Genomic DNA, 22,989 nt, shown 5'->3' with positions numbered 1-22,989 from the left:
ACAGAATGGTAGCCTAGCTACACTTATTATAAAAAGTAAATACAATTAGCTTAAAAGCTAGGAAAACAGTAAAAATAGAAACTAAGGAATATAAAATGAGACCAAAAGAAAAAGAAACAAGGAAACAAGAATAGACTTGATTAAGGCATTAAAAGAAAAGGGTCATTGTAAATTAAACAAACAAAAGAAAAACAAAACAAAGAGAGAGGGTTAAGTAGAATAAATAAAAAATGTAGGTACTTGTACTCAAAGAGCTACCACAGCATCAGCGTGCGAAGATCACCCCAAGGATCGGATGAAGACCATGGCCTTTGAAGCATCTTCAAAGCGGCGCTTTCCCTGCGGCGTCCGAATGACCAGGACCGCAGGGAATTCCAGGGAGAAACGCACTCCCAAACCGTGGAGTGCTTTCTTGCTCTCCTTGAACTTGAATCGCCTCTCCATGACGAGCTTGGAATAGTCGGCGAACACCATGATGTGATGGTCGTTCCATACGACGTTGCCCATCTTCCGTGCTGCGTCGGCGACCAGATTCCTATCCTGGAATCTCAGGAATCTGGCGATGATGGTTCTCCCAGCCGCAGGTTGACCACCGCCGCCGTCTGCGCCGCCCGTCTCCCCGTCTCGTAGTGGGCCGGTTCGATGTGCCCTCTGGAACTCCAGACCGTGAGGGAACTGTATGTTCAGCAGAGTTGGTAATGTGTCGCACAGAAACTTGATGACGTCACCCTGCTCGCAATGAGGTGGAAATCCAACTAGTCTTAGGTTTAAACGCCTTTCCCGGTTCTCAATGTCGTCCAATTTCAGTCGTAGAGCATCTAATTCAGCTGAGGAGGTTCCCGGTTCAGCGGCCCGTATGTCGTCGACCGCCTCCTCCAGCGAAACCACCCGTCTTTCCACCTCGGAAATGCGGTTAGCTATGTCAGCTAGCTTGCTATCTGTAGCTTTCGTCGTCACACTAATAGCCTCCAACTTTTTATCATGAGCCTCGGATTTCGCCAAAATAAGTGCAGTGAGTTTCTCAAACTCCTTACTCACATCCCCAGACATCCCCCTGTTGCGAGTGTCCACGGTTTTATCTTCCAGTCGTGTCGGAGCCGGAGATGGGGGGAATAAGTACACTCTCTGCGAGTTACCCTGTGTTTGGTCGACGCTAGCCTCGTTGTTAGCCGCGTTGCTAGCTCCTCGTGTGTTGACCGACGACGTCACGCTTGCTTTAGCCGCATATGAGACTTTTCGTGTCTCTTGGGCATTGTGGCACCTTATAAAGGTTTCTACAAGTCGGTTCGAAAAGTTTTTAGTTCTTTACTATTAAAAATAAGCAGAATGTGAAAAGATGTGAGAGCCGTTCTCCTCTACGCAGCCATCTTGGTTGAGCGCGTCACGTGACTCCATGAACCGGTTTTAACGATATTAACAACTAGAAATATGCAATTCTGGGAAATTGCAAGTGTGGTTGCCATGACGCGAGTCACACTTGCAAATTAATTCAGTCCTTGTCCCTTTTATTCCCATATATGGAGATCCCTGTCTGATGTCATCCATATTAAGCCCATATCTTGGAATGCCCATATGGACATACTATGTCAGTCTCATGTGGTCTATGACATCAGGCATCTATGATGTCAGTCATCTCCATATTTGGGAAAATGTAACATTTCCCATTCAAGTCAATACTGCACTCTGTCGAGATGCCAACTAGCATCTTGTGCACTTGTGGTCATACAGTACGTATATGGCCTACTTGTGCGCCAGCAGAGCGCGTGCAAGTACTATACTTTCGGTGGTGTTTGGTGCTGTCTTTATGTACTGTATGTGGGTTGTGGGTGGGTAGCCTCATTGGCTAATGGCCCTGCCTTTATACTGTCGATCGGATAGGGGGTGTCTTGCAAGACACCAGTCATGTTATACCTTAGCTTTTTCTGAACTGACGCCACTGATGTAGACAGTCTTCCTTGTTCACAGTTTCCCCTCGAAATGTAACAGTCGGCCAGGCTGTGTGTCCTTAAGGGGCCCTCAACGTCATGGGCACCTGCCCTTGTCAATGTGTGTGGATAGAGAGCGGGCTACTTTTACATACATGACATGGCAAAATGTCAGATGCGCCGAGAAGGTCCACAAGAGAAGGTTATTTCCAGTCATTTGGAGCTGTCAGTTACAGAGCTCAGGGGCGTCACAAGGGAGGGGGGGGGGGGGGGGGGGGGGGGGGGGTCCAGTGGGACTGAGTTACAAGGGCCCAAGGTGGAGGGGGGAATAATTATTTTATACTTTAGCTATTGAAAAATAGCAGATAAGTGACTCGCTTTAATTACTTCAGTTTATATTAGCAGCTTAATGACTAGCATTAAAATGCGCCGTTCTGCGAGCTTGTAGATCTGCTATTTTTGAAAAGTCGTGAAAATGTGTGCATATTTTTGAATATATGTATTTTAAAGCGAACTTTTTTAACTCAAATTTTCAATATTTTGAGTTGGGGGTCAACGGCCAAATACATATAATTTTGGGGGTCCTTCACATGAAAAGGTTTGAGCGCCGCTGACATAGAAACACAGATTTTTCAAAAAACCTTAGAAGGATTTGAATTATTCAAAGACTTTTTCACGATTTTTCAAAAATAGCAGATCTACAAGCTCGCAGCGCCGCGCTGCGAGCTTGTAGATCTGCTATTTTTCAAAAGTTAAAGCACAAAATAATTGAAGTGAATCCTTGCACCCGCAGGTCCCAGAATTTGGTGCGACACCCCTGACAGAGCTATAAAGTCTGTCCTGGTAAAGAAAGAAAAAAAAGCGTGCACAAAACTGCACATAGGTGTGGCATGGACCACGGGGAGCCCCTGAAGTGGCTCGTCCGTAGGATCGAGCACGTAGAGGGGAAGTACACTCTCTCTCTCTATCTCCCCCTCTCTCCTCCTGTGTGTTAGTGTGAAGGGAGTCGCTAAGAAACAAGATGACCTACATTCACTTCTTTGAGACAGACGGCAAGAAACACTGAAACAGAGGCCTCCCAGGAGTCGCACACGCACACACGCGCACACACGCACACGCACACACACACGCACACGCACACGCACACGCGCACACGCACACACACACACACACACACACAAACAGAGAGAGAGAAAGATAAAACATAATATTGAGAGATGCTCAGGAGGGAGAAGGGGGCCTGGGGGGTGGGTGTACGACGGGAAAAGAAACAGAAAGAGGGACTCAAAGAGACACAGGTCACACTTTATGTCTAATAATGAACTACACGAGAGAAGGTAGATACAAAAAAAGGCAGACGGGAGAGGGGAAAAGTTCACCCATCCTGTTGCTTTCCAGCAAGCATCAGCGGCGTGGTTATATAAAATACATTTACAATTCCATTCCATGCACATCAAAGAGCCAGCGCCCGCTATGCAATCTGCATATATGCTGCGTCCAGGGACCAGGGGGAGAAGTGTGCATGTGTGTGTGTGCGCGCGCGTGCGTGCGTGCGTGCGTGTGTGTGTGCGTGCGTCGACAGGCACAGGACGGTTGGAGTCAGAAATAGTTTCTCTGTAAAGTTTAGAGGCTTTTGTATTTACATGAGCCACACTGTCTGAACTGCGAACACTCTCAAAAGACTATTAAGATTTTCCCATCAGAGAGCGCTCTCGTTGCAAGGTATTGCAGTAGTCATTAAGACCCAAGTACCATTCAATTCAATTTACATGGTAGCATGGCCCAATTCAGCGTGGAATGGGTTCAATAAGACACCGTAATGGTTTAATCTGACTCGCTCCTCGTCTGCCCACACAGCCCAGCAGTAAGGCTACGAGGCAATTTACATGAATTAGCAGCTTCGTGTTACGCAACAGGCGGGGAGCAATCAAAAATAAAGCCACCCATGAGCCTGGAAAGCTTGGATATTGTCAGTGGAATTATGTGGCTGTGGATGAAGGATGCTGCAAAGATCACGACTTTGCAGAGGACCGTTTTGCGAGGCAATGCTGCCACCTAGTGGTGTTTGGAAGATGCAGCATGAGTCAGAATCACTATGCTTTGTTTCAACAGGAATATGTCAGTCATTGGTGCAAGCGTTACACTGTATATGACAGTAGGTTATTAATTGTGACCGTAGGTTGCAAGTTTTCTATGATTAATTGTGACCGTAGGTCGCGAGGTTACTATAACGGTCACAGCTTGTCTGTACCTGCGTGAAGTTGGCACCCCATATGATGAAAACATATATAAAAATTGTGTCATTATTTAGTGCTGAATTTGTGCTGAATTGTGCCGTAAATTTTATAATTTGTGCTGGTATCATTTTTGAGATATTTCAAGTTATAGTTTTGCTGAGCCTTAATTGCACCCCCAATTTTTTGGCTCCAAATCGGGAAAAGGGTCTCATTCTTTAGTGCTGGATGTGCTCTAATTTGTGCTGTTGAAATCATCAATTGTGTTTTTATATATATTGTTTTTATATATATTTATATATATAAATATTTATATGGTTATGAATTAGCAGATTTAGCAGCATTACAGTGGTGTGGCCAGCAGAAGGCGATAGAGATAATGGTAGAACATAGGAGCAGAACAGTGGTGTGTTATGTAGAATAAAGTGATACCGGTCAGGGCGCCTGTTCAGAGAGGGGTGGAACCGGGGAGGATAGCGTGTACCTCCACATGCGTTACGCCCCCCTGGTGAAGCTCCTTAATGTCAGGTGAAAAGAAGATGGTGGCATGACGGATCGGGTATCGGAGGAGACCCGTTGTTGTCTTTACCCTCCCAATGACTACTTTGGGGATTAGCAGGGATAGGTCTAACGTAGAGTATGGGGATGGGGGAATTGGCTTGACACTAAATTGGGTATATGGGAAAAAATGTTTTCTTTTATTATCTCTTAAGGGCAGGGTTTCTTTTCCTTACAACTGAATGTGTACGTACCGTGATCGCCTCAGATCTTGTGATATTTTGTACCAATGATTATTGTGATTGGAATGTGATTTGGGGTGCCATCACTATGTGTGTACCTGCCTCATTGTGACATTGTACCTTAATAAAAAAGATTTGAAAAGAAAAGAATAAAGTGATACCAGCACAAATTATAACATTTACGGCCATATTCAGCACAAATTCAGCACTAAAGAATAACAGCATTTTTATATATGTTTTCATCATATGGGGTGCCAACTTCACAGAGGTCTTGTCTGTGTGTATCAAATTGATGTCACAAGTGATGTCACAGTGGTGTGTCCAGGGAACCACAGTGTCATGTGTTATCTAGTCTCGCGTGGCCAGACGGTTGCCTCCGCGATTTGGTCAAATGCTCCCAGCATACAGTCTGGCAAAGCAGAAAGATAAAAATGAGTGCGAGACTGCGAGATGAAAGCGGAAGTGAAGCCCCCACGTCACTTCCGTTTCAGTCTCACATCGCACACATTTATCATTATATAAATAAAAATCATATAAACATGTTTAGCTTTCTGCTTAGCAGAAATGACATTTTAAAATATATTTTCTTGAACGGTAATGCCCGTTTCCATTACTCGCCGTTTGGGAGCTGTTCCAGACTCTATATAGCATTCAGAGATTGTGGAATAGTTGTCTGGCTACGCGAGACTAGGTGTTATCTGTCCGGACGGACGGATACGGTCAATCTGTGACGGTTCTGATAGTAAACTCGACCTACGGTCGCAATAAAATAAAAAAGCATTTTTACTATTAGTTTTTTTTCCTCTGAGGGTACCACCTCCTTTTATGTGTAGTTCACAGTAACTCAGTTTGACTCCTCCCTTTTCTCTGTTTATTCCCAGAAAGGTAATGTGGCCTACATACTGTAGGCTACAGTATGTCGTGTAGGCCTAAATAAATTGGCAACACATAGGCCTACAGTAGGCTACTCAGCCCAGTGTTAATAGTTAGTTCGAAGGTCTATCACTAGTCTAGTAATTCTAGGAAAAAAATCCACTCAGGTTGGAAAAATTGTGTTATTTAGTTTCTCAACTGATTCTGACAGGAAATTAGGTCTACTAGCCAGGATAAAAAATCTACCATAATCTGCTCACTGCAAATACCCACAGTGGCCAAATCAAGTTGGGCTCCCATCGACTTTCTATACAGGAGGAAAATACCCAGAAAAAAGATCAGCTTTAAGTAGGATGTTTGTCATGATGCTGAATCCATTGCAAGCATTTGTTTTGCACAAAAACATTCCTTGGGCTAAAAATGGCCCCAGAAAATGATGGTTTAGTGATGAAAAGTGATGAGTCATCACTTTTCATCAGTTTTGTGGGCGTTTTGTGGGGCCAATGAATGTTTTTTGTGCAAAACAAATGCTTGCAATGGATTCAGCATCATGACAAACCCCTAGTTAGACCCCTCACATCCTACTTAAAGCAGATTTTTTTTTCTGGGTATTTTCCTCCTGTATAGAAAGTCGATGGGAGCCCAACTTGATTTGGCCAATGTGGGTATTTGCAGTGAGCAGATTATGGTAGATTTTTTTATCCTGGCTAGTAGACCTAATTTTCTGTCAGAATCAGTCAAACTAAATAACACAATTTTTTCCAACCTCAGCTTTATTTTTACTGGACTACACCCTGACAAGTTGTTCTATCCTATGTTGAGTGCTGGGCATGTTTAGTGTTTAATTTGACTTTTGGTTTGGCATTGGGACACTTATATTCACAATCACACAATGTAAGCTTTGACTTGACTCACAAGCAAGCATCCTGGACTGGAGGCAATCCTTACCTGGCTGTGAAGGGCGGGGTTTCATTAGATGGGGGACGAAGTTCGACGAAATGGCTGAAATGGCATCTGATGTTTTGTTGTTGTTGTTTTCTCTCTCTCTCTCTCTCTCTGTGTGTGTGTGTGTGTGTGTGTGTGTGTGTGTGTGTGCGTGCGTGTGTGTGTGCGTGTGTGAGTGTGTGTGTGCGCGCGCGCGTCTACTGTCAGGCAATCAGCCCAAATGAGTCACAGGTGTTCAGTCATTCATTCGACACTGGGCCAACCCTGCTCCCTGGCCATACACTAGCACATGCTTTTGTTATCTTATCTTCAACAAGTTATTAGCAATTTTAACATTTATGCCGCCCCTCCAGACCTTTTTTTTCTCCACATGATATAAACAAAAAAAGGTTTTCAATGAGGCATGCAGAATTATGAAAAAAAGAAAAAGAAAAACGGTATTATGCTAAATAAAGGATTTTACTCTTGCTACCAAATAACCAAAAAGTAGGCTACATAAAGTACAAGGCAGGCATTTCAAAGAAGAGAAATATCGGATTTGACATATAGGGGAAAGAAATTGTACATTTAAACGTTTGAATTTTTCCTTAGAAATCGTTTATTGATAAGTCTTGTTGTTGTGTTGTGTGCTCTACACAATAATCAGTCAACTAGATCTCATTTCATTATGGAAATGGTTCATGTACATGAAATTAAATGAAATAAAATGTGTCACATGACACGTTTTTTTATAGGCAGATTTTAATCAGTTGTCAAGTGTTTTAAAAATGCAGCTGAGCCTGTTCACATAAAGAATCCATGGACAGTAGGCCTACATTCAGAATGGCAGATTAATGCTAACAGAATAACGGATGTGACTTGTCTTTCACCCTCATAATCAGTGGTTCTCAACCTTTTCAGGCCGCGACCCCCAAAATAATCATATTTTAACTGGGGACCCCCTACCCTGACTGACGAGCACTAAGAGTTGAGGCATTACATTTTGTATAACACGGTTCTATTCAGAAAATAGCAGATCTACATGCTCACAGGCGTTGTGAGCATGTAGATCGGCTATTTTCACAATTTCTGACTTCAATATTTCACAATTTGGCCAATGTTTAATTTGTCATTTTAGAAGTATTAAAAAGTCCTTAAATAGTCACTTAAGAAATGTGCATATACCCTCTATACACTTAAAGATTATGTTGGTTTGTTTACTGTTGAGTGAGAAAACAATGTTGCATATTAAGTTACTCATCTGGAGACCCCCCAAAATAATTTGGGGACCCCCCTTAAAGGGGTCCTGACCCACAGGTTGAGAACCACTGAAATAGATCATGTTCATGAACTGAAGCTCTTTAAAGAGGTTTGGCATAGGCCTAATGGTCGCTGTCAATGATTGTTTTTTGTTTGCCATGACATTTAACAGGAATATTTCACTTTAAAATAAAATAAACTTACAATATTTAATTGATGTTTAATGTAAATTGCTGATGTATGAGACATGAATAAAGATATTGAACAAAAAATAAAACATAAAATAAACATTAAAAAATATATAAAAAATAAATGAAAATGCAATGGAAAAATCACGACCCCCTCACCTATTTGAAGGACATTCTAATGTGTGAGGGGGCAGTGACTTTTTTACTGTTTAATGTCATTTGAAAGTGAAATATCCCTTTAATTAGATCAAAAACACATTTACTAATTTGCCATTTTGTACACCCTGCAAAAGAAATCCATGAAATCTCTATCCAAAGACATCTGTCAACACTACTAGACCGGGTAAAGCCACCAGTCACCCATAACTATCCTTGAGAGAATGCAGATCTGCAAGCAGGGGAGGCCTTAGCTATGTTTCACCAGTTTCAATTGAAACGGGCCTCAGCCACCAGGGGGCCTCCAAGAGCTAGCCAGCAAGCCTTGTTCAACTTGCAACACACGTATAACACTTTTTAATAATCATATAACCCTGTTAATATAACGCCATTTAGGTCAATGCTATAACATTATGTAGTGATATAATAATAATATATAAATAGCAGGCAGTCATTGACTATAAGTCAACTTCTGTGTGTGATTGTTGCATGGCTACTGTGGCCTGGGTGTGCTGGCGGTGGCGCGGGGGGGCCTCATCAATAGCTCTTGAAACGGGCCTACAGATTACTAAGGCCGCCCCTGTCTGCAAGCATGCTCTCCCCACACCTCTTATCTCTGTGCCGTAGCCTGACAATGCACCTCACCATTCAAGATAACCTCCTGAAGTAAATGGTCTCCTTAAAGCCTGACAAAATAGCAGATCTACAAGCTCAGCTAAAGAGATTATTTTTGCCCCAGTCTGTTACTGTGTTCTAATTCTAATACTAGAATTTGGTGCTTTTTTTGCTCTCCTCACTATAATCTACAAATAAAACACAAGAGGGTGAAATGACTGTCAATTATATAGTTAAGCAATCAAGTAAGGTTCAATGAGGTTTGTAACATTTTTGCTGCGTGATGAAATGTCAGACCATCGGGTCTTGTTTACTGTCTCGTGAGAGCATCCATTTGAATCATTGCAAATGCCAATGTTATGACTTGCAGCAATTAACTTGGTTCCTGACTCCAAGAGCTCAGAGGCTGAGAAGTAGCTTCCTCTGCTTTTCAGTAGGAAGTGTTGGCCGACAGAATACTATTCATAGCACAAAAGTGAGACGCTTTTAAAATCAGACAATGTCATTACATCAAGGCCTTTCTCTTAATGCTTAACTCTGATGTCCCTATTTTGGTCAAATCATTATAGAAAAGGATATTCAAAGAATTTAAAAGAAATGATTCCATTCTTTTTTTTTCTATTTATCATACGATGAAGTATAAGAAGCATAACCACTTCTTAGTTGACAGATGTCCCCCAGGGTTCTATACTTGGTCGCTTTTATCCACTAAAACGAATCTTTTTGACAAAAAATAGCTGATCTACAAGTTCAAGTGTTGCAACATGACATACTGTGATCTTGTAGATCATCTATGTTCGCCCCAGAATAGGGACATAAATAGGTTAAGTTACAGTAAGTGGCTATCAAGGGCGATTCATACTTAAGTCCCTGTGTCGCGAAGAGCCGACCTCCAAGTTCACAATGTGTCCAGCACGTTGTGAGTTTGCAGATCACCTTGTTGGTGCGCAACACAACAGTGTGGCACATCTTAAGATAATATATTATCAGAATGCCCATTTATACACTTCAGTGGAACAGTAATTTCACGCTTTTCCAACGTTTTACCAACTCTTCACAAAAACCAAGGTTAGAAAAACAAGGCTTTTCAAAAAAACGTAAAACTGTAACAATATTGTGTGTGAAAAACTAAAATCATAGAGAAAATGTCCTTAGTTTTAGTCTTTGTTAACATTCGATATCTTTTATCAGATATACTGAAAATATCAGATCTACAAGTTCCATTTTAATGACTTGACCAAACTAAAAGGTGTTGTAATAACTTGAATATAACTAATACTCTAAAACTGGTGAAAATGAAACTAAGCCTTTTCACAAAGGGTTAGACTAAACTAAATTAAACTAGTAAACACCTTTAATTAAAAACAAATGAAAACGCTGAAATTGAAATAAAAAAGTTTAAAGGAAAATGCTAAACTATATTAACTTTGACCAAATATAGGCATTTTCTTTTGAAAGTGCTACAGGAAGCTATAAGCCAGGGGTGGGCAACTTTGATGATGGCAAGGGCCACTATATTTCCACCTTCACTCCAGAGGGCCACATTGCATATTGCTATGTCCTACTTTGTCATTCTAGTATCTCATACAAAAGAAGCAAAAAATAGCAGATCTACAAGCTCAAAACGCATGCTGCGATGCTTTTTGAGCTTGTAGATCGACTATTTTTTGCTTCTTTTGAATTGGAATCCTGACATTTTTTTTGTTATTTTTGAATTGGTATCCTGAAATGTAAAATTTTGATTTAATTTCAAACACATTTAAATATACTCATGTTAACTTTATGAACTTGAATATAAATACATTGAACAAAAAAAACATTTTAATACTACTATAATAGTCATTAATCTACTAATATAGACTGAAGGAATTAAAGCAGGTCATGTTTGGAATTGGAACAGCTGAAATCAATAATATATCAGTATTCCGGTATCAACCTGCGGGAAGGTGGGGGGCCCATGTATGCTATAAGCGAACTAACAGAGGAGAAAATCCTTCCATCATGTTCCATGCAAGGCCTACAGTAAATTACCCCTTTTATCTATTGCAAAAGATGTCATTTAAAACAAACTTAGTGCAAAATGCAATATCTCCATATTGGCAAATACTTACTTAATCGTTCAATATAAAAAATGCACTCAATATTCTCAAATAAAACAAAAGAACAATTTCTATTCCACAGTCAACCAATAAGTGGTTTTCATGCCACCATTAGCTTGTCAGTGCAAGAATCTCATCTGTAAACCCTGTCAGGTGTTATGTTTGAAACAGCAGGTCTGAAACTAGCCTCCTTCACACCATGTGCATGCGGCTGCTAGGGTATTTGCAGCTCTTCCGGCCGATGCTGGACGACTTCCTGCTGGGACCGCTCCTCACAGAACCTCCCTTTTGCCGCACACTGCCAGGTACGCTCTCTGACGCTGCTCCCCTTGGCGACTTCTCTCCCTTCTCCATGTCCTCCTCCTCCTGCTTTAAGTTGCGACGGTTCTGGCAGACGCAACGGTGCTCCACCGAAGGCGAGCTCCTCTGGCTCGGACAGAACCACTTCATGGAAGCATAGATAAGCTCCGCGAAGCTGGACAAGGCGGACACCACCCCTACGCCGAAATAGAAGCAGAGGAAGACCGTTTTCTCCGCGGGGCGGGAGGTGAAGCAGTCCACGGTGTAGGGGCAGGGGAAGCGGCTGCAGGGGAACTGGGCCTCCACCTTGAAGCCATAGAGCCACCACTGTCCCACCAGGACCCCCACTTCAGCCAACATGCGGAAGGCCACGTTCACCAGGTAGAGCATCCTCAGGTCTCTGTAACCCTGGCCGCTCATCTGGACGAAGCTGGGGCCCACCTTCTGCTTGTTGTGGTGGTGCATGGCGTACATGAGGAAGATCATGGAGGGCGTGGCGATGAGCACAATGTGGAACACCCAGAAGCGGTACTGGGAGATGGGGAAGGCCATGTCGTAGCACACCTGCTTGCAGCCCGGCTGGAGGGTGTTGCACGCAAACTCCGCCTGCTCGTCCTCGAACAGGTCACTGGCGACGGTGCCCAGGATGAGCATCCTGAACACCAGCATGAGGAAGAGCCAGAAGCGTCCCAGCAGTGGCGAGTGGGCCTGGAGGTTATCGAAGAGGCCGCTGAGAAAGCCCCACTCACCCATGATGCTGTCGCCTCTGGATCCCTGCCGGGCGGTTCTCCTGGATCTCTGTGATGTTAACCCACCAGGTGTTTTGCCGGCGTCAAGTCATCGACTCCTGCACCTTAATCCATTTTCAAATCAAATCTACATTATGAGTCACAGAGGGACGGTGTTTGTAGTCCAAGGAATATTACAACCGAAGCGAATGGATCTGCAGGTCAACGGCTTGCCTTAAATTGTTTTATGTGACAGGTCAAAGGCTGGTCCTCATTGTTGTTTTATGTGAAGAAAATGAAGGGAGGTCCTGAAAGAAGAAAAGCTCAAAGTGAAAATGATGATGCAACAGGGAGTCACTTGATTGAAGCAACACAACTAAATAAAAGGGCAATACCTATAATCTGAAATAGTTTCTCTTTCTTTCTCAGCTTGAACAACCCATTTCTATGGACAAAATAATGAGTAACAAATTGTTTGAAGGTAAAAAAAATAAAAAAATAAAATAAAACAGTAGGCCTTAATCATTTAAAAAACGAGGTGGGCTGTGTGGCGGCCATAGCTGGCCAAGTGTAGAGAGCCCGCCAGGGAAGGTCTCAGGTTTGATTCCATGGCAATGTGTTGAGATATCCCTTAGCAAAACACTTGACCCCTAACTGCTCACTTGAGAAACACTCAAGTGAGCAGTGAAGCAGAAAACATAATTTCCCTTGTGAGACACAGAGCAAGTAGACGGAAATGGTCCCATCTTTATGAGCATTATATGAAGATAAGGGTGAAAATGTACATATTCAATAACGTTTCACTGTCTTTCTATTTCAGTGCACCAGTTATTTTTCATGCCATGTAGTCATTCAGTCCCATGTGCCGATTTGGTAATCTCTGCTTAAAACATCTCTAGCTCATGGGGGGTATGGGAGGTATGTTCTAGAGACATGTGATTTTAAAGCGAGAGCACAAAGAATTTGATGGAGAATAAGATAACACCTGAAAAATATGCTTAATGTCTGAGATTATGTTATACAAATCACAAAATGTGACTTGCACACATTTGATTTGATCGACACTGTAAAAACATAGGATTGCAAAAGTCTCATCCATGCTCTATATCTCAACAAGTTTATACTTGTAAGCCCATTATATTAGTGTTAAGAAACTCAGCAGGCTGGTTGAACCACTATCCAGCCACACTCTCAACCACACAAACACATCACCGAGTCATCAGTAGCAAAATTTAAAAACATATTCAGGCCGTGGATATTTGATGTACCTCTTGAAATCAAAACAGTTAGCAAATTCTACTGAAGAATTTAAATAATTTGTTGCCAGTGTCTCTCTAGTGGGTGTTACCCTCATCCAAACTGAAAACTAAACCTTTCAAGACAAAAAAAAACAAAGTAGCCTACCCCACATTGTATTAATCCAGTTCCATACCAAGATCTATGCCAGCTTGCTTGACTTATCCTCGTAGTTCACTAAAGGCCACAGGGTTTGGGACTCGGTAATGATTTGAAGGGCGGAGGCGGGTCAGGAAATTCCTGTTACGTTCCTAATCGGCGGCTATCAAGGGTCCCAAACAGAACTCAAGTTTACTTTAGACGAGCAAGCTCTTGATGAGCACTTGAAAGAGCTTCCCTAATGACAGGAAGGATCTCAATCATAAGCTGTACATGCAAGAAGTCCAATCTTCAAGACCACAAGGTCCAGCACAGGAACACCCCAGCATGAAATATTAAAGAAACTTCACAAACACAGCAAGTGTGTAGACCACACAATTATTTCTTTGCAAAAAGTTGCGAGTTGTATTAATGAAGGGAAATGTAAACTTCTTTGAATGCCAGCATGCAAGTTTGTTTCAAAGGGTTTTGATAAGTCAAGTGTTTCAATTGCCTCCTATCTAAGAATTGATTGAGCCATTTGACCTAAAACATCTTTAATCATAATAGTCTTACTTACTCAGATTGTGCTCCCCAAATGACCGATTCAGTTTCATTTGAAACACTCAGCATTGACATAAAGCTCCTCCCCAAGCCATCTCATTAAAATAAAAGGACACACCTGTTTCTATTGCAGCAGTGCACAGTACAGGTCTATTCTACACAATATCACACCAGCTCTCAAGCAAAAAAATTAGTAGGTAGCTCAGAATAGTGATCACAGCACAAATACATTTTATTAACTTTTTATTAGGCAAAAAAAAAATATGATAGCCATTCAAGTATTTACAAGACAACAATAAAAGACAAACAGAAAATGCAACATTTCTAAAAGAGAATGAAACATTTCTAAAAGAGAAGACAGGAAACGAAACATTTATAATAGAGAAACAAGGTCTAAAAACATTAACAAGTTGTATATTTTTTTAAACAGTATTCTTTTTCTTCTTAAAACCTATGTATTCATTTTGTTGTATACTTCTGTTAATCCTAACCACGCTCAAACAAAACGTGTGCTTTATGCTTCAAAGGCCAGTAACTAAATGGAATGTGAGTGGCAAGAGAAAGTTTCAGAACAAAAACATACAGAACTGACCACATTGAGGTTATCAACTTAATCGCTGTCAGAGTCAGAGTCCAGCTTGTATGTGACAGGTTTCTTGGCAATGGCACGGGACGGCTTCTCCTTCTGCGCTACAGGAGCCTTAGCTTCCTCGTCTGAAATGTCGAAGCTGTCGTCGGACTCATCCCATTTCTTGGTTTTCTTTAAGGACACAAGGAGACGAACACGTTATTAAAATGATTTATTTATCACACAAAAACTATCATTCAGCCCTGAAAGCTGTGCTTGTCATCATGCACTTGTCAACATACACTCTGCGAGAGGAAACACAAAACCGCCTGGCCAAGTAAAACACCCAAATCTAAATTCCTTTTCTCTGCCATCAAAACAAGTGTAACGTCTTAGGAGTAGTTCACCCCCAAAATGACTTTCTATTGATTGCGACCGTCAGGGAGCAGTTTACTATGAAAACCTCCACCGGCCGTCCGTCGGTCGGTCAGTCGGTCGGTCACACGTCACACCTTTGCCCTGCTCATATCTCCGCATCAGTATATAGGGCTTGTTTGTTTATTGTATGACGTCACGCCACATCATCAGCTGTGGACTCTGTGATATCATCGTATCGCATCAGTATATAGGGCTTGTTTGTTTATTGTATGACATCACGCCACATCATCAGCTGTGGACTCTGTGATGTCATCGTATCTCCATATATGGCCATCTCCGTATATGAGATATAAGTCGTCCATGCCCAAGTATGGGCTGGTGAGGTCAGACTTTGTGTGATGCGTAGGTTATCTCCATATATGGAGATTCAACATTCCAGGCAATGCTCTCTTCCCTGGTGAGAATTGCCCCTTTGGGCATGGACGACTTATATCTCCATATACGGAGATGGCCATATATGGAGTTGGTAAAACAAACTTTTGGCCTATTTGTGGAGATAAGCGACCAACGGTCGCTTATCTCCCGATTAGGGAGTCTTACTGGTTACTCACACCATGGAGACTTGAGTTTTTTATTGCGACCGTCAGGGAGCAGTTTACTATGAAAACCTCCACCGGCCGTCCGTCGGTCGGTCGGTCACACGTCACACCTTTGCCCTGCTCATATCTCCGCAATCACACTGCTAGCTTCGCTGCTGGTGATGTCACTAGCTATGATGTCACTGTGACTGTGCACCATGCCCAAATTTGGAGATCATGTGTGGCAAAATATCAACAAACGAGTGAAAGGCCTTTATCAAGTAACCATAGCAACTAAAAATCAACAAATTGTGCAAAGTGAAATATCTTTATCTGGTAACCATAGAAACCAAAATAATCAACAAATATGAGTATTTGTCCCCTTGTAGTATGTCACTAATTTGAAATATGTGGGAATGGCTGACACAGAACTCCATATTTGGACATAGAAGTGACAGACAGATGATATCTCCATATATGGGCATAAAAGGGCATGGCTGATGATATCTCCATATATGGGCAATTGGGCATAAAAGTCGCAATGAGTAGTATCATATATGTCTCTATATATGGAGTTATATGTTGTTCGTGTCCAAATATGGGACTTGTGAGGTCAGACTTAGTGAGATTCGTCGGTTATCTCCATATATGGAGGGATGTGTTGGTTATCTCCATATCTGGAGATTCAACCTTCAACGATTTTGACATCTTGTTACTAATCTGTCGGTAGATAATGCCGGTCTTATATAAGGGTCATTTGTGTACGGTGTGATGTCATACTGCCAGCATGACTCACACCATCCTTCCTAGACGATTTTGACATATTGTTTGTGGAGATAAGCGACCAACGGTCACTTATCTCCCGATTAGGGAGTCTTACTGGTTTGTTACATTCATAAGACAACAAATTGATTGCGACCGTCAGGGAGCAGTTTACTATGAAAACCTCCACCGGCCGTCCGTCCGTCCGTCGGTCGGTCGGTCGGTCGGTCACACGTCACACCTTTGCCCTGCTCATATCTCCGCATCAGTATAGAGGGCTTGTTTGTTTATTGTATGACATCACGCCACATCATCAGCTGTGGACTCTGTGATGTCATCGTATCGCATCAGTATATAGGGCTTGTTTGTTTATTGTATGACATCACGCCACATCATCAGCTGTGGACTCTGATGTCATCGTATCTCCATATATGGCCATCTCCGTATATGGAGATATAAGTCGTCCATGCCCAAGTATGGGCTGGTGAGGTCAGACTTTGTGTGATGCGTAGGTTATCTCCATATATGGAGATTTAACATTCCAGGCAATGCTCTCTTCCCTGGTGAGAATTGCCCCTTTATATAGGGCTTGTTTGTGTATTGTATGATCACGCCACATCATCAGCTGTGGACTCTGTGATGTCATCGTATCTCCATATATGGCCATCTCCGTATATGGAGATATAAGTCGTCCATGCCCAAGTATGGGCTGGTGAGGTCAGACTTTGTGTGATGCGTAGGTTATCTCCATATATGGAGATTCAACATTCCAGGTGTAACTATGGCTACCCGTATGACGTGAGAGGTGGAGGTTGTGATATTTGTGGAGATAATCTCCCGATTAGGGAGTCTTACTGGTTATAGTAAAGGGACCCGAATGCATTTGGGTCCCCATCCGGAAACAATTGGAACATAAAATTCATTATTCAAATTTTTGTCCTAGGAATGTGACAAAAAACTGAAAATGTTATTAAAGTTATTGAGTCTCCACTGCATGAGTAGTCAATAGAAAGAAAGTCATTTTGGGGGTGAACTACTCCTTTAAGTCACATAACTGACCTTGGTGGCAGTCGTGGTCGTTCTGCCCTTGAGACGGGCCATGAGGTTGTCCGAGCTATCATCACTATCATCACTATCCTTCTTCCTCTTGAGGGCAGGCTTCGCCGTGGATGCTGGGGCTCTTGCTGGGGCTTTCGGCTCTCCCTCAGAGTCGCTGGAGTCAAACGAAGCGATCGTCTTGGTGGCCTTCTTGGCAATGGGCTTCGATTTCTTTTTTGCCTCTCCCTCCGAGTCACTGGAGTCAACCGAAGCCTTCTTGGAAACAGGCTTCGGTTTGGCCAGAGCATCTAGAATGGACGGTTGCTTGGCATCTGTGGAGAAATGGGGCAAGGTCAAATTGGAAACTGTGATGTTTCGCTACAGTTTGCTAACTGTTTTTAAGTTAATGTATAAATTACAAGTACACTTTGTAGATTAATTATTGCAGTTAGTTAGGACTATGCCTCATAGCTATGACTACATAACACAAGAGCCAAGCCATTTGTTTCACAGCTCAGAATGGAGTATAAAGTATTCAGAATTCATGCTCTATTTGGAGCCATTTGATTCAGGGTAGTCTGTCATTATACGTCGTATTTGGGCAGACCCAAGTAGACCTGGCATCAAGTCTTAAGAGTTTCTGTAAAAAATACTAATTAACCAAATCAAAAGATGAAGCTATTATGCATATCCAGACAGCGCTCTTGATGGCAGTACAGATCCTTCTCTAAAAAATGTAATATATTGTGATCAGCCTGTTGAGGTAGAAGCTCAGGTTTGCTTTGATAGCAGCTTTAAGCTCATTTGTATTGCTGAGTTTTTGGCACTATGGGCAGGTGCCAAGTCCTGCAGCTTTCAACATATGGAAGCAGAAGGCGCTCTAAAATATCCTGATAGATGGCTGTGTTGACTCAGGACTTAATAAACAGTGGACCAACACAGATGACATGGCAGCCCAAATCCTCACAGACAGTGAAAACTTCACACTGGATGTAATGGTCTAATATTTTGAGATGTGGATTTTAGATCAAAAAAAGAATAATTATATTCTAGATTCAAGGTGCATAGTGAAACACTGGATTAACTGCAGTCCTACCTGCAGACTTCTTTTTGGAAACCACTGGTTTCTTGGTGGCTGCAGCAGGTTTCTTGGGTGCAGACTCTTTGGCCTTTGGCCCCCTTTTAGCCGGGGGCTTCATGTCCGGTTCCTCATCAAACGGAGCTGGGGAGTCGAGAAAACAAAAACACCACATCAGTCACAAGTCCCAACCATTCTCATACTCCGCTCGATAGGGCATCATATGAAAAAAATAAATAAATAAATACTTACATGTGGATTTTCCCGTTTTGCTCGCCACGACTTTGGTCCTGTGCAAAAGAGAAGTCAGACTGAGGATTAACTCCTGAACCAATACACGCAGAAGTTAACCTTTGGCTTCACTGCTGTAGAAGCAGATGAAATACAACGAATACACCCTCAATAAACAAGGGACTGTTGTGTATCAGTCAAACACTACTCCTCATCATATGTTTGCAGCCTTCAGGGTTCCCACACATTTTTACCAATTAATTTCCAAAACTTTTCCAGAATATTTAACCCAATTTCCAGGACTATAATATCTATCTATCTCTATCTATCTATCTAGGTCGTCCTCAGACGAGCCCTCCATCGTTGTTTCCAGTCATCTCGGTTCTCCATACATCTGGCCAGCTCATTGGTGTTCTGTGTCCCTACGTCTTCCTTGAGTATGTCCACGTATGTTTTTGTGGGACGTCCTCGCGGCCGGTGCCCGTGTGTTGGCTCCCACAGTACCAATTTGCTGGCTGGAAGCTCCTGGTGTCTTTGGCAGTGTCCTGCTAGTCTCATTCTTCTGGTGGCAATTTTCTCGCTTACCTTTGGTATTCCCTCATACAGGCTCTCGTTTGTAACATGTGCACTCCTGTTGATGTTGAGTACTGCACGCAACATTCTAGTGTAGCACCCGTCTAGAGACTTCTGCAGGGTTGGCTTCAGGGTCCAGCATTCACTGCCATAGAGGAGAACAGACTCCACCGTTGCAAAGAAGAAGCTAAGTTTGATTTGGCGGGGGAGGTTAGAGTTCCATACACTGTTCATGCCGTTCAGGGCCCTCCAAGCGAGTGCCTTCCTTACTTTAAGGTCTTTCTCAGTTGAGTCGACCCATGCGCCCAGGTACTTGAAGTCCTTGACTTCCTTCAACACAGCTCCTTCTGTTGTTGTCAGAGGTGAGTGATCAGGTAGGTTATAGGTGATAACCTCAGTTTTCTTAGCGTTTAGCCTGAGACCAACTTTGGCACACTCTATCTCCACCCTGTTCAGGAGTTCTTGTGCTTGTTCCATGCTGTCGGAGAGCAGGCTGATGTCGTCCGCATAGTCCAGGTCTGTCAGAACTACTGCGGGATGCCGTCTTGACCTCCTTGGTGTTAGCGTGAAGCCAAGCTCTTGTTCCCGTCCCCCTATGGCTTTCCTGAGCGCATAATCTAGAACTATGATGAAGAGGTAGGGGGCTAGGGTGTCTCCTTGCATTACCCCAGCTCGGATGTCAAACACCTCACTGCTGCCATCTGGGGTCACCACTTTGGCCCTTGTTTTTGCGTACATGGTCTCGATAGCCCGGAGAATGTTGGGAGGGACATTGTAGGCCTCAAGGATCTTCACCATCTTGCTTCTGTGGATAGAATCAAAAGCCTTTTTGAAGTCAATGAAGCACAGTACAGCTGCTAGGTTGTTCTTTTTCACCTCCTCTATTAATCTCCTTAATGCCAGGATCTGTGCTACGGTTGTTCTCTCCTCTCGAAAACCATTTTGGTTCTCTCTCAGGTGAGGGTCGATGGCATGCCGTATCCTGTTCAGTATCATTCGGTTGAAGACCTTAGCCGTAATACATGTCAGGCTGATGCCTCTGTAGTTGTCTGGCTTTGAGAGGTCTCCAGCTTTAGGCACCGGGATGATGTTAGACAGAGACCATATTTCAGGTTGCTTGTTGTGCTGTAGAGCATTGTTGCAAAAGTCTAGGATGAGGTTGTCTAGGTCGCAGTTCTTCAAGACCTCTGGGGGTATGCCATCCGGCCCAGCACTTTTTCGCTCTCTCAGGGTGGATTTTGCCCTGGCGAGCTCGCTGATTGTGAAGGGACCATCGTCGATGTTCAGGCCCTGGAGGACTGTCGGTATATTTTTCTCCTCTCCCTCTTCCACTGATGTTCCCAGGAGCCTCTGGAAGTGGTCGAACCATGTTGCCACCCTCTCCTCTGGGCTGTGTCCCTCCACCTGGCCCTCCTTGGCCCTCTTCCGCCCTGTCATCTCATTTATTACCTTCCAGGCCTCCCCGTATTGCCTTTCACCTTGCGCTGCCTGCACTCTTCGCACACTTTCCATCACTTCTTCCCCTTTGATGGTGTCGTAGGTGCTGAAGAGAGACTGTTTGGCTTCGTTCAGTGTCTCGCGACCCTCCTCTGTTGGCTCACGCTCAAAGTTGAGTCGTGCTTCCTCCATCCTGCCTCGTGCTGCTACAACCTTCGGGTGTCTGGACCGTGGTGGTGCTCTTACTCTGTTCAGCACTGGCACGCACAGTCTGGTCGCCTCCTCATTCGCTGTGATGAATCTCCCATATTCACGGCTGGGCTCCTCTCCCCTATCCAGCTGCCGAAAGCGCTTCCTGACTTCCTCCGTGTACCTGGTTTGGAGGCCCGGATTGGTCGTGAATGCCTTCCAGTCATGCCGAATCTTGGGGCTTGGCTTTGGGACCCTGAGGCTCAGTCGCACCCTCATGGAGACCACACGGTGATCAGAGCCTACAGAGCTGAACGTGCTGTATGGCTCAGCGTTCAGGATGGAATTCCTCCACTTTTGCCTCACTAGGATATAGTCCAACTGGCGTTGCATACCCGAGGCTCGGTCCTGGAAGGTCCACCTCTTCCCTGTTTTCTTCCGGAACATGGTGTTCGCTGCCAGGAGCTGGTGTTCCATGAGAAGGGCTGTGAGGTATGCGCCGTTGCGGTTGGTAGACTCATGGTATGGGAATGGTGCATCCTCCTGTCCAATCCTGGCGTTGAAGTCGCCAAGGATTGCCAGGAAGTTGTGCGCTGGGACACCTCGGACTGCTGTTGTGAGGTCCTCATAGAACTTCTCAACCTCCTCAGGTAATGCCGTGTTAGTGGGCGAGTACACCACTAAGACTGTTGTTACTGGGTTACCTGCGAATTCAGCCATGAGGATCCTTTCGGTGTGCTTGTGGACCTGTCGGAGGGCCCTGCGCGCCAGAGAACCTAGCAATAGCCCTACTCCCCCTGTTGCAGGACTATAATAATTCAGCTCAATAACGAGTCGCTTACTCCTATGCGCAATGCCCAAAGACAGGTAGTGTATTGCCAGTGGTTCTCAACCTTTTCAGGCCGTGACCCCCGAAATAATCATGTTTTAACTGGGGACCCCCAACCTGACGAGCACTAAGAGTAGAGGAATTTTGTATAACACGGTTCTATTGTGAAAATAGCTGATCTACATGCTTGCAACGCGAGGCGTTGTGAGCATGTAGATCGGCTATTTTCACAATTTCTGCCTCTAATATTTGACAATTTGGCCAATGTTTAATTTGTCATTTCAAAAGTATTAACAAAATCAATAACCAAAGACAATGCATAGCTATTTTTTCCAGGACCTTCCAGGACCCTTGATCAATTCCAAAACTTTTCCAGTACTGGAAAAATATTTTTCTAATTTCAAAATATTTCCAGGAATTTCATGACCGTGGGAACCCTGAGCCTTGTGTTCACACTTACATGGCCTTGGGGGCTTTGGGTGGTGGGGAAGGGGAGACCACCACGTCACTGTCTGACCCGCTGCTGGCGTCCACTGCAAAGCTGTCATCGCTGATGACAGCTTTCCTTTTTGGAGCTTTGGCCTCAACAAAGTCATCGTCCCCAGACTCCTCACCACTGGACAGGCTGTACTTGACCGTGGCTGTGTGGAGCAGGTAACAGTGGTTGCGTTAATGTTTTCAGTGTGCTCGTCGTCATGGGTGATTCTGATTATGGGTCATCTCACAAATGTTCATGGTTCAACTTTGATTAACTCATACCCTGCCAAACCCGAGGAACCCGAGAATTTCGCGATGTCCCTCCCTGCCACGCCCGAGGAACCCGAGAATTTCCGCCATTTTGAAAAAAAAAATATTTTTTTTTCTCAAATTTTTTTTTTCTCAAAAAACGTTTTGGGACCCCAAAAACGTTAGTAGGCATGATAGCGATCGCGAAATTGCTTGTTTAACCCCCATACAACCCCCATACAACTCAGGTAGCAGACCTCCAAGCTCACAACAGTGTAAAACATAATGGCTGCTATCTCATGAATGCCTGAACGGATTTCCATTCGGATTTTTTTGTTTGAAAGCTGTGAGCAATGTGGACACACGTGGTGCATTATCTAGGCATGGGTGTGCATGATCCGTGCACTATGAATTACATGGAAGTCTATGGAGACGAATGGCAGTTAAAGAGTACGAAGGTATTGTTAAATGGCAGCATATGAGTTAAGATGACTTCTCTAAAAGTTAACCAGACATCAAATAATCAATTTCACAATTCAGTAATGGACCGCATTTCTGCAATTAATTTCCCCTTGCATTGTTGAAATACACAATATAAACATTACATTAACTGATTTTCTCA

The 22,989-nt window shown here is 43.5% G+C and overlaps 2 protein-coding genes across 2 annotated transcripts in view; both read right to left on the bottom strand.

Moving 5' to 3' along the window:
* Positions 1–11,206: 11,206 nt before the first annotated feature.
* Positions 11,207–12,067, bottom strand: LOC308303805 (gap junction delta-3 protein-like; the record flags this gene model as incomplete). Its single annotated transcript, XM_080748306.1, has 1 exon — positions 11,207–12,067. One exon carries the CDS (start codon positions 12,065–12,067, stop codon positions 11,207–11,209), a length of 861 nt encoding a protein of 286 aa, XP_080604432.1.
* Positions 12,068–14,455: 2,388 nt separating this feature from the next.
* Positions 14,456–22,989, bottom strand: part of top2a (DNA topoisomerase II alpha) — a 28,862-nt gene continuing 20,328 nt past the window's right edge. The window contains exons 30-34 of the mRNA XM_080747638.1: positions 22,102–22,282; positions 18,635–18,672; positions 18,401–18,526; positions 17,326–17,636; positions 14,456–14,740 (exon numbers count right to left, since the gene is read on the bottom strand). Coding sequence (XP_080603764.1) covers positions 14,591–14,740; positions 17,326–17,636; positions 18,401–18,526; positions 18,635–18,672; positions 22,102–22,282 — 806 coding nt within the window. The 3' untranslated portion in view covers positions 14,456–14,590. The remainder of the gene's footprint in view (positions 14,741–17,325; positions 17,637–18,400; positions 18,527–18,634; positions 18,673–22,101; positions 22,283–22,989) is intronic.

Source organism: Nannobrachium achirus (genome assembly GCF_963921795.1).
Source record: "Nannobrachium achirus genome assembly, chromosome: 18".
NCBI classification, from domain to species: Eukaryota; Metazoa; Chordata; class Actinopteri; order Myctophiformes; family Myctophidae; genus Nannobrachium; species Nannobrachium achirus.
This window is presented reverse-complemented; position numbering and strand designations above follow the sequence as displayed.